The sequence below is a fragment of the Embiotoca jacksoni genome, unplaced genomic scaffold (genome assembly GCF_022577435.1).
Source record: "Embiotoca jacksoni isolate LCO1_2020_lvr unplaced genomic scaffold, fEmbJac1.0.p SCAF_12, whole genome shotgun sequence".
NCBI lineage: Eukaryota > Metazoa > Chordata > Actinopteri > Embiotocidae > Embiotoca > Embiotoca jacksoni.
In genome coordinates this window covers 10,454,473-10,466,987 of record NW_027185252.1, presented here as the reverse complement: position 1 = coordinate 10,466,987, position 12,515 = coordinate 10,454,473, and the positions used below count along the sequence as shown (strand labels likewise).

General features: G+C 43.1%; 1 protein-coding gene across 4 annotated transcripts in view; it reads left to right on the top strand.

The window, feature by feature from the left end:
• slit1a (slit homolog 1a (Drosophila)) overlaps nucleotides 1–12,515 on the top strand; it is a 90,451-nt gene that overhangs the window by 4,661 nt on the left and 73,275 nt on the right. For all 4 annotated transcript variants that reach the window (XM_069144710.1, XM_069144708.1, XM_069144709.1 and 1 more), the window contains exons 2-4: nucleotides 7,658–7,729; nucleotides 10,220–10,291; nucleotides 11,790–11,861. In XM_069144710.1, coding sequence (XP_069000811.1) covers nucleotides 7,658–7,729; nucleotides 10,220–10,291; nucleotides 11,790–11,861 — 216 coding nt within the window. The remainder of the gene's footprint in view (nucleotides 1–7,657; nucleotides 7,730–10,219; nucleotides 10,292–11,789; nucleotides 11,862–12,515) is intronic.

Genomic DNA, 12,515 nt, shown 5'->3' with positions numbered 1-12,515 from the left:
ACACACACTACAGACCCACTGCCCTGCTCTCTGGATGAGTATAGCTACTCTGTGAGTGTGTTTAATTTCACCCATGAAAGCTTAGACACGACCCTATCAAAAGGATGTGTCTGTGTCAAAAAATAACCTCCAAGACCAATGCATGCATGTTTTTAACTTGTGCATGCCTGGCATACGTATGGTGCAGTGTATGTGCATGTGCGCACATGCGTGATTGCTTTGCACGCCTATCTAACAGGGCTGTATCTCAGCAGACCATGAAAATCGAATTTGGAGAATCCACCTAGATCACCTTTCATCTCTCAGAAGACCATCTTTGCTTTTAACCCTCCTGGCTAGCAAGTAAGAAGCTGGAGAGTGAAGGGGGTGGGGGAACGTATCAGTGTGTGTGTGTGTGTGTGTGTGTGTGTGTGTGTGTGTGTGTGTGTGTGTGTGTGTGTGTGTGTGTGTGTGTGTGTGTGTGTGTGTGTGTGTGTTCAAATGCACATCAGTGAACACTTTGTTAACAAGATATGCCTTCATAATCCACATTTCACGATCGTCAAGACGCTTCTGTTTGAGACAAGTTTAAAAGCAAATTATAGGCAGCATTCCAGATGTGTTTGAGATCTGCATCAGTTGGCACACTTATCATATTAGTACTGTGTTCAGTGCAACATTGGAGGTTGTATATTTGTTAAAATAGAAATCTTGAATTCTCAATAAATAATGAATCAGTTGAAATAATCAGAAAAAAAGTCTGAACTGCACCCCTCTCCTGTTTTCTCTAACTATTCAACATATTTTAATTGAATATTACGGTTGCAACTTTCAATCATTGTCAAATAATCTGTCAATGACTTTCTCAATTTATCTGTTAATCCATGAATTGTCTTGTCTAGAAAATATTAGAAATGACAGAGAACAGAAGCAAATCTTCACATTTAAAGAGCAGAAACCAGTCAATATTTTATCAAATGACTGAAACAAAATGATCTTTTCATTAATCAAGCACTTAATCATCTTTTTTTTAAGCTCTAAAATGTCTATTTATCTATCTACCAGATGAGCTGATCCATGCAAAGAGCTGGAGGAATGATGATATCAGTGAGCTCAGTGGGGATCAGAGTCGAACATTGAAAAAGTCTTTATTCTTAGGCAGTGACAGACAGATTCAAGCACACATGGAGCATCCATCAAATTACCAGTTGTCAATGCACATCTGCGAGGCAAATGTCTTCTCCGTCTTCTGTGTGGAGTAAATGAAACATAATAGATGTAGGAGAGCAGATGTTCAGCCCATATGATACACTTCATTGTCAAAGTACACATTCATATAGCCTGAGTGCCTTCATATGGGATGCAAAGCCACAACAGAACCTCAGAGTCTGTCGCTGAACAAACTACAGATACAGTATAAACCATGAAAGACCCTTCAGTCTCTGCCTCGGCTACAGCCCACTGTGTGTGTTCTTTTTCCAGCCTGTGGCAGAAACACACATCGGAACAGATGTTTAATTGATTCACTTCAGCCTGCGAGAGTGTCATAAGTTATCTGTGTTTGATCACAAACTGTCGGTGTGCTTCTTGCCTCTCCTTTTTCCCACCTCGCAGTCTCTCTTGCTATCTGTTAAGTTTTTGTTTACAGCAGCTTTTGCTACATGAGAAAAAGAACTTAGTGTCTCCTTCTCAAGGTTGTTACTGTGGTGTGAAGGCTAGGTAAAAGCAGCAAAAGACAGATGGTTGGGTTTAAGTCGCCGACTTTTACCTGTAGCTGTCTATAAAATGACAGAGGCTCTACAGGATGCAGGAGACTCTCTGGTCAAGGCTCTGAGAGGGAGCTGTGTGTGTGTGTGTGTGTGTGTGTGTGTGTCTGTGTGTCTGTAGGCAATGCATGTGTGAGATCTGCTTGATGTTTAACTTTCCTATCAGTAATCTTGCTCCTGAGGCCTGACTGAGCAGAATGAAAACTGTAAATAGCCCTTAAGGAGCCCAGGAGCCAGGAAAACACTCTTTGCGCGCTGCACACACACGCACACTAGCACAATCGCTGACTCACACACACACACTAAAAATGTACAGTTGAGGGCCTTAACTGCTTGTCTGAAAGCCACATTTCAATGGAGAACGAATGTTTCGTTCAAGCTGAGCAGAAATCTGACCTCTTAGTGTGGATAGAAGTGTTCCAGTTGGGTTTAAGAGTGTGTTATTTTGGTCATGGTGGTCCGCTTTCATTCTTTCTTTCATTTTTCTTTACTTTCTCACTCTCTTTATCTTTTTGTAAGAGGTTGCTGTTAGCCCAAATGGTGCTGACTGATTCCATAGCTTGTTTGACCAACTAGTATGTAGGTCACTTTCGCCTGGTCGTCTACCAGCCGTTGGGGCCTCATGTCTCCAGTGACATTTCCCAGACAGCCCTTCAGCTCTTCACAGCTCTCCGGCTACTCGCAACACTCCAGCACACTGCTTCACACCATCGCTTTTAGACAGCTAACAACACTGTCAGAATGGCCCACTCTTCCTCCTGTCTCTCAGTGACTCTATCTTTCACCCCCCCCCCCCCCTTTCTCTCCACCTGCGTGTTTCACGGCTGTCAGGTCCATATGCTGTCAAGTCTGCAGAAGCAGGAATGCTTTGCTACTTCGCTGCTTCTCAACCTGTTCAGTTTATTCATTAGGGAGTGTACTTGCTGGTCCGGTCAAACAGCATTATCAGTGTGTGATTGTGGTTAATGAGCATCCACGTTTTGGGCTGTAGGGCCTCAGGCTTCTGGTCATCAGATTGTCTCCACAGAGAGGAGTTTGGAAAGCGCCGTGCCACCGATCCTCAATCAGCTGGCTTCTGTCTTCCCTGCCAGGCTAAAGCTGTTCAGGACAAATGGTCCTGTGGCGCTCACAGCAGCGATACAGATAGACTGCTCTGCAAAAAAGAAGTACCTTAACAAGGAATTGAAATCTAATTTCAAAGAAGGACGGAAAATATGTTTACTTTCAGTAAAAATCCTGACTTGTTGGCCTCAATAAGAATTCTTTTTTTTTAAATAACTTTGACCTGCAAAATAGCAAGACTCAAAAATGTCAAGAATGACCTCGGCATGAAACATTATCATCTTGCCGTTTCAGTTTGTTCTCGCCGGTCCATATGCTGTATCTAAACAGAGGATAAGCGGTGGTATAGGGACTGCATGAGTGTTGCAGTAGGAATTGAGTGTGAATGGAAATAAAAGGTAAAAGGTATTATTTGTGGCTGCAAGAATAAGACCATTAAACTGACCCAACTTAGTGACTCGCTGAGAAACACTTGAGCAATCAAAATGGACTGGTTCATGATTTCATGGTGTTAACTCTATATAATGCCTTGTTATGCCATGTAAAGTAACTGTGTCATCATTTTGCCTTACCGCACTGTCCCAATGTATCTTTAATTTTTTCAGTTTTAATGTTTCGACATGAATCACTAATGTTGTTAAAAAAAATCTCTGCGGAGTTTCTCTTGTGATCATTATGTTCTTTTGCTTTGGTCAGCTCCCAACGGAACACAATTGCCTTTCCCACGGGCGCTGTTTGTGTGCATGCCAGTAGGTGCGTTGGCGTGCATTCCTTGACACAGTATATTTATATGGTCTTTGTATATGTGTGTAAGAAACAGCACATGTGGATATTTGTATCTGTGTGAGTGTAATCTGTATGCAGACCTTAGTGAGCCAGTGTTTGCTTACCCTCCCTCTAGTCTAGGGGTTTCATTTCATATAATGTTGCTCAATTTGAAACGGGTCCGAAAACAGGCCCAGCAGAGGGATCCCAGCAGCTGGCAGAAATAAATGTAATGAGTTTTTCAGCATTGTAGCAGTGCTCCGAGCCCCTTTGAATTATAGAGATGTGGAGCGGTGGAGCATAGCTGCCGCGTGTCCACCCGAGGGAAGGTGCACCAGGAAATACTCTCAGGCATCAATCAGCTCAGGATGGAAGATGAAGAAGGATTAGATAGTGATGTCATAAATCCCCTCTCTCCAGGAAGTGTCTCAGCAGAGGGAATTCTTACAAAGTTTCCAGAGGAAGGGATGGATTTGACTGAAGCAGTCCGAGGTGCAAATCCTTTGCTATAGGAACTCAGAACGATACTGAAAAATGTCAGTCTCTATTAATGCTGCGGTAATGTAATCTGAAAACCGGCGCAAAGTCAGTGTTACCAAACATCTGTCTATGAAAGGAGTTAACGTGCCTTTGCTGCTGTGCCAAAAGCCATCGCTTAGCTCTTTGATTGGAAAACAAAGAAAATAGCAATGACTGATCGTGTAGCTAATAAACAGCAGATTTTTCCTTTGATGAATTGAGACCAAATATGACTTTGGCATAGAGTATGCTTATTTATTTGGGGACTCAACACAGAGATGAGCACTGCTGTATAGGGCTGTGTAACTTAAATATTTCTATGGCACTGACCGAATTACTTTGTTACTTTCTAGTATTAAAAAAACACTGTCATTTGGTACCAAGATTTCAATACCGAGGCTACCTCCACACCAACATGTTTTCATTTTATAATGCAAAACTTTTGCTTTGTTTATAGCAGAGGAAATCTCATCAGTCTCAGTAAGCCTCAACTTGGAAGACCAGCCCGTGTAGATAAAATCACTGTTTCAACTTGGGGACATTTTACCTTCAAACGACTTATTTCACTCTTTCCAAACCCATTTTTGTCCACACACCTGTCTGACTTGCGTCTGTAGCAGTACCTTTTGGCTTTTCTGTGTGCAGCAGGATAGCTAGTATCTGAGGCATTTAGGGAACTTTGGTAAATAGTAGCACCTAGCTATAACTTGTCTGTAAATCAATTATCTAAATGATCTAAATCTATCTCTAAAGTTCATGAAAACTAAAGATAAAATAGCCTTCACAGACCAAGAACTTTCTCCTGAGAACAAAATACTCCCTCAGGTCAGCACACATCAAGAGATGGGCCCCACATCAGGAGCTGCAGCACTACAGTATATACAATATGACTTTTATCATAAAGCTCGGTGTCTATTTTCTTGGGAACATTTTATTTTTAGTCAAAATGCATACTTGGACAGTGAATCTAAAAACATGCTATTCACAGCTCAATATTAACATTAAACTGCAGAAGGTCACATCAATACTGAACAAGTGACCTACAATGGTAGCAATATTACCTGAGCAATTTTCATGGACCTTAATGTCACCTCTGTAATTTTGAAAGCTTTGTAAAACACTGCATGGTGAATGTTACAAAATGCCACTGGGAAAGGTCAGAATATCTCATAAACCATATGGATCTGTGGATTTATCCCGACTTACTCAAACATCACAGGGTGCTGGTGGCATTTGGAAATTGCCTAAATGTCACAGCTTTGCTGAACAGGTGCATGCGTTAAAGATGTCACTTACAGAAGGGTAATGCAGCATCATTTGGAGATGCTTTTGAGGAACACTTCATTTAGTTCAGCCACCTGATGTCTACCAAAACAACATGTTAAATGTTGCTGTATAGCAGCTTTAATAACTCAACTGTGAAGTTGATACAGAAACTATACGGCATGCCTCTTATTACAGCACAAAGCACGACCTCATGTCTGAAGGAGAAAACTGTTTAAGTTGTTGATGCTTGAGTCATTTTTCCACATATTCCTCCTGCCACCCCTCACTTTAACCATCTCTATACCCTTCCTCGTCGTCCATCTTTCTCCGTTTTAATGTCCTGCAGGTGTCATCAGCAATGACCACCCTGGAGATAAAACATTGGGAATCCAGATATGTGTGTGTGTGTGTGTGTGTGTGTATGTGTGTGTGTGTGTGTGTGTTTGTGTGTGTGTGTGTGTGTGTGTGTGTGTGTGTGTGTGTGTGTGTGTGTGTGTGTGTGTGTGTGTGTGTGTGTTTGTGTGTCTGCATGTGTGTCTGCATAAGCACCTGTAATGAGCACCACGTGTGTGTATCGGAGCCCAGGCTAATGAAGCCCAGTCCATTATTTATTTTCCCGTGGCCCTGTCGCTTGGCCTGTCGATGCACCTGTGTACACACATATGCATGCATGCATGCATACACACACACACACACACACACACACACACACACACACACACACACACACACACACACACACACACACACACACACACACACGCACCATCTGTCTATAATGACCGTTCTCCTTCGTACCGCATAGCGCTACAATCCCTTGAGTGGTCATTAGGCGAGAGAGCGGGAGAGAGATCGAGGCAGAGAGACCAGTGCTTTCAGTGCAGATTTGGAGCCAGTTTTTGGTTTTGCTTTGGCAGGGAGGGTTTTGGGGGGTCAGGGTAGGGTGGACACATGATGCTTAAAAAGTGCATTAGCACCAAGAAAGTCTGCATATTTTGATTTCTCTCACCGCCTCGGAGGCTTGGATGGTTGGTGCGCTTTGTTTTCCCTCTGTCATGAGTTTACAATCTGCTCCTGAGGTTAAATATGAATCTTCAACAGTCTTCTGCAGCCACAAAAAAACAACACAAACCCTTCCTATATCAGCAGTGGTGCCTGAATCCACCAAACCACTGAGGTCAAGTTCAGCATACCACCATTAGAGTCGTCAAATACACAACGCTTTGGAAAGATTTATGGTCAGAAACTGGATGGGAGTGGTGGAAAAAAATCATTACAGCTAAGTATCTCTATATTTTGTATGGTAATATTGTATCAATACATGGATACCAAGTATTTACGATAGAGATAAATAAATACATAAATCAGGTGCAGGTAACTTTTATTACAGGTTTTACTGACAGTGTTTGTAAGTCTGTCTGCTTGACAATTTCATGTTGCTGTAGTATAAATGAGTGAGGAGATTTTAACAAACTGAAAACTTTTAGATAAAACAGATGTTAACTGAAATTTCCCTTTTGGGACATACACTGCAGTTGAAAAAAAAGTTAGTAAATCACCATATATTGAAACATATGTTATTGCAAAACTCAGCCTATCGAAAAATGTTTTAAATCCCAATAATATTGTGTATGGGACCTTTATTGATTCCTACCCTCACCACGAGAAATCAAAACTAAATTCAAAACCTCTCTTTTTTTAATTAATTTGTCTCTCCCTGTTTTTGCAGCGATGGCCAGCTCTCAGCAGGGAGCCTCCTCCCATTATATCCACAGCACTTAGCTTTCTGACCTTGTGGCCCTACCCAAATCCCCTCTGCTGGCTCCTGCTAATCCCTACCAATTGTAGAAGGACATGGCAGACAGGGAGGGTCTTGTGTGTTGGTGGGAAAGGCTGGAATAGAAAGACAAACAGGCAGCTCAAATGTGGCTTCCATTTTAATAGGACTTCTTTAATATCTCACAGTGGAGCTAGACCTGAGCTTCTTGGTTCTACCCACCAGTGTATGTAAGATTTAACAATCCATCAATTTGCATTTCATTGACACCAGCATCTAAATGCATTCTTAGCATATATCATAGTGACCATAAATTAAGAGCCAGGCACACTGTGTGTGTGGACCGTGAGTGTCTGAGGTGTATGTCATTGTGTATGTTTCAAAGATCTACATAGGGTTTTTGTCTCAGGTATCAGGAGACAAATATGCACCACTGTCTGCTCCTTTAGTCACCAGGCTGAAGAAGTCCAAAGGGAGAATAAAGATTAATTATTAATTTATGTTTGTGTGTCTGTCTTTGCAGGGAGCTGAATGGGAATAACCTCACACGCATCACCAAGAGTGACTTTGCTGGACTGAAGTACCTCCGAGTTCTGTAAGTACTTGCCTTCATGTTCATGTGTAATGATGAGCTGTTTGTATGTGTGGAGCAGGTCTGTGTCCGAGTTTATCTATTCATGCATGCCTGAGTTGGATCCAACCTTGCAGCTTGCAGTTTTACTGACTTGCTGTTCAAATTAAAATAAACCCAGTGAAGTGGCAAAATGCATTCGTCAAGAGTCCTACTCCAAAGTACATTAAGCTACTGAGTGATTGCAGCAAGTGATGTAATGGACTTCTCTCTTACTGTATTCTGCCTGTTGTAGTTGCACCTATTGTCTCTTAGACACATACACACTCACTTGGCCTCTGTTCCCACACATCAACATGTAATGCGCACACAAGTGTCAGTCCTAAATAGGCTCTCAACACAGTTAACACATTCAGGTGAAGTCACTGACTCCCTCACTGGTGAAATTAAACAGCACTTGTGACTTCAGGTCATAAAGTAGTTGTAAAAGTGGATGTATGTGTACATGTGTGCGCACACACTTGTGAGTACTGCCTCAGGTGTTAAAAACACTACCGGAGGGGACGCTGCATAGACCCGAACATGTTTTAAATGGAACACGAGCTGAGCATAATTCCAGCTACCCCGCAAAGCCCGACTATTTTCAAGCCTCATCGTTGCTTGCCCATCCCCCTGTGCTCCCCCTCTTTCCCAGCCTCAGCTCCCTTGGTCCCACCGCTCCTTGTCCCCTCTCGTCCTCCTATGCATGCCCCCTGTTCTGCACCACCTTCTACCCCCATGTGGAGGTTAAATGCCTTTGTGTCGCCAGCTTGTCACGAGCAAGTAAGAAGGAAACAACTCCTTACAAGTGTATTAAAGATACAACTTCCCTTTCTATAAAGCCCCTGATTCTTTCACGCTGCCACCACACTAACCACATACAAGTAACACACACACACACACACACTGCTCGCTTTTTGTAATGTCATCTAACCATATACATAATGCATGGTTAACATGGTGTAGATGCATGAAATGCCTGTGTGTGCAGCTGGAAAAAGGTCTGTCTGCTTGTGTGTGCTGCCTCTGTGGGGCAACAGCATTAAGACTAACAGTGGCTTGACCTCTGATCCTGCTGACCCTCGCACAACCCTCAGAAGGAAAAAAAAGCAGGAACAGAGGTTTATCTTTACAGTCAGCTGCCATTTCTTCTGTCAGTCGGGAATCAACACAGCTGATTTACCTCCATTTATTTGGGACTGGGTGCTTGGCTGTTCTAAATCAGCAGTGTGTGTGTGTGTGTGTGTGTGTGTGTGTGTGTGTGTGTGTGTGTGTGTGTGTGTGTGTGTCTGTGAGAAAATACAGAACAATAAAGGAACAACTGGAAAAAAGCAGATAGAAAGAGATCCAAGAAATTGAAGGCTACGTGCCCCCAGGCAGCCTGTAAAAGAAAAGTTTTCTCAATTCAAAAGTACTCATCACAATTTTTTTCCACTTCCATCTAAATTCATGAGAAAGAGATCTGAGGTGAATTGCACTTTTCTCTCCATGTTTATGGAGTGTGAACAGTGATTAGCATTTATATTCGATGGAGAGGAAGCGCAGACTGCTGAGTTGCAGCGCGCCGTGGCCTCACAGGAGACATGAGAGGTTGCCTTCAACACAGAACAGTTGTCTACGTAATGAAGGAAAGTGCTTGTTGCTTCTGAAGCCGCTGGACACTTTTCTCTCCTTCCTGACTTTGTGTTATTGTAACACTTCCAAAACCATCCAAGCCCCTTTTTTGTGCGTTAGCTTTGGCAGTGTAGGTAAGGAAAAGATGTGTTCCTGCTTGTGTGCATGTATTCTATGTTTGTGTGCATCCATGTTTGTTTGTGCGTGACTAATAGCCTTGATGTAGTGCCTGAAACGCTGATACTGTTGCAACTATGCTGTCCAACAGGCACGCACACACACGCACACACACACACACACACACACACACACACACACACACACACACACACACACACACACACACACACACACACACACACACACACACACACCTTACTTCTCCTTGATTGTGCCAGTTGTAAAAAAGCTTGGAATACACCTCACACTTTCTGACCCCCTGCCTACTTTCATCTCGTCTCCACCCAGCTGCTACACCCAGTGGACCACACTAGAGCCCAGACCCACACTTTCTGAGCCACCTTGGAAACTTTCCTGGCTGCTATTCCTGCTTTCTTTGCCAAGATTCCACACTGTGCCCTCAGTCCACGCTCCTGCCCTCTGTGTGTGTGTGTGTGTGTGTGTGTGTGTGTGTGTGTGTGTGTGTGTGTGTGTGTGTGTGTGTGTGTGTGTGTGTGTGAGAGAGAGTGTGAGTGTGAGTGTAAGTGTTGAATAAACTGCACCCAACTTTAATACAGATACTGCAAAAAAGTCTCGCCACCCGAACCCCAAAGCCCCCTACTTTGTTAAACCCTGAGTGATTGTCTGCAGACATGTACAAAAGTCAGTGACAAAGTTTCTCCCTTTGTCCTTTTTCTGCAGGCAGCTGATGGAGAATCAGATTACTGTGATCGAGCGCGGGGCTTTTGATGACATGAAGGAGCTGGAGAGACTGTGAGTACCACCCAGAGTTGTCTGTAAAAAGGCTGAACACCTTTTTATTTCTTCTCTAAACTTGAACTTGTAATGAAAAATCTCACCCTTCTACTGATTTGTTTTCAGTACTTGTATTAGTGGAGGGAAATGAGACTAACAGGAGGAACCAATCGTGAATGGTGTATCAAATGTGAGGCACTTCCCTGTCATTCTATTGTGGTTGGAGGGTGCTGAGAGGGTACAGTGTGGGCTGGCAGTATTTTTATTAGGTTTGCCTGACAGGAATGCCCTCAGTGGGATATGTGGGCTTAAAAGGCCTCCCCCACCGCAGACCCTGGCTCATCTGGACAGCACCAGGACTCCTTGACAGCTTATAAACCGGCTGGGAAAACACGCAGACAAACACAATCAACCGCACCTCAACCAGCTTATTAGTAAATCAATAGTGCTAACCCACATGGAAACCTGCACAGCAGATGACTTTATGGACACACGCTGTCATGCAGACATAATGTTTAACTTATAAAAAGAGTTTCCCCTGATCTGAAAGCCACATTAACAATCTACATTACCAAACTTTGAGGCCCCGCACTGCTCGCCTTCCCTCCTCCTCCTCCATATTCAACTGATCCCAAACTTTGGGTAGACATTTCCATGTGCCAGACCAATGTGGAAATTAAGTAGCTCATTTCTCTAATGTTTAAAAGCCACTAACCCACCAGCAGGTACACTTCAATGCAAACAGAGCAGCAGCAGACTATTAATGTCCATTATGCACTAAATCTCCACCTCAGCTGGCTAAGCACTCATCTCAGTGTATACAGTGAGTGGCACACATCCCAACATCTGTCTGAATGTGTCTGTAGGCATGGCAGCGACCTGCCTTCCTGATTCGCAGCATCTCTGTGCCACAGCCACGACGTTCACTCCCTTGTGCCTCCAATGGGCCATTCACAGAGGAGAGAGTTGTGGTTCACAACAGATTAGCAGCAGTCTGTTCCTCATTGACTTAATTGTTGTATTTGCATAAAGCCTGCCAGTCTTGGATGTTAGTTGTTTGACATGGAGTCTGTTGCCAACTTCCATTCCTGTCAGGACTTCCTTGGGCTTGAATAGGGTCATCCATTTTCTCTACATTTTATTTAGAAACATCTTGTTTTGATAGATCGCCCCAGATAAAATGTATTCATGTTCATATGACTGGTAGATGTAATTCAGTTGTTTAGATGGGGATACTCTCTTATTTTGGGAAAGTCAGCAAAAAAAGACAGCATTGTAATTTAACTGTGCAGAGATCATTTGCAGCACTGTCTCTGACTAGCAGTTCAATTTGCCTGAACTTTCAGCTGGATATTTATGTGACATTCAGAGAACACTGAAACACAATAGCCTGTGGCTAAGCTGATTCTACGGCAGCGAGAAGGAATTATTCACAGCCTACACACTCAAGGACACACATGCATAGACAAACACTCACACAAACTCACTGGCTGATCATGCGTTTTCCCTGCCGCAGGCGGCTGAACCGTAATCAACTGCAGCAGCTTCCTGAGTTGCTTTTTCAGAAGAACCCTGCCCTGTCTCGACTGTAAGTACATTCACTTTTTTATTTCAATTGAATGCACTTATTTCTTCTTCTCCATCAGTGCACACACCATCTCTCTTTGTCTTTTTCTTATGATGCAATGTTTCTCAGAGATGTGAGTCTGAAGAAAGTTGGCTTTGGTTTGATTTGGTTTACACACAATTAAAGAACAAAGTGATTTCATTGCACTTGTTGGATACCAGGACTCATTCAGACATTCGGAGTTATTAGTGTGTCAAGTCTTATTATCTGAAGGACAAAATGAACTGGATGAGTGGAAATATAAGTTCTTTGCACATCGTTGGGCCTTCGTGCCAAGTGTTCTGCAGTTTCTCTGTGTTAGTCACTGGTGACAGGGAGTTGACATTAGGACTTGAGCTGAGGGACACATTAACTTTGAACTCAGTTCCAGGTGAAAGGATGTCTGTGTTACTTAATGAGGTCGTTTTATGTCAAGTCCCTGAAGCTCTCGCTGCCAGCAGACTCCACCTCCATCAAATGATTGAAATATGTCCTCACAGTTTTCGTTTCATTCCTGTTAAATCCAATCCCATACTGTCACACACCCACACATCCTTCCACTCATGCACCCCATGCAGTGAGACAATCCCACAGTAATGCTTAACTTTTTTTTTCCCATCTGCAGCCAGGCCCCAA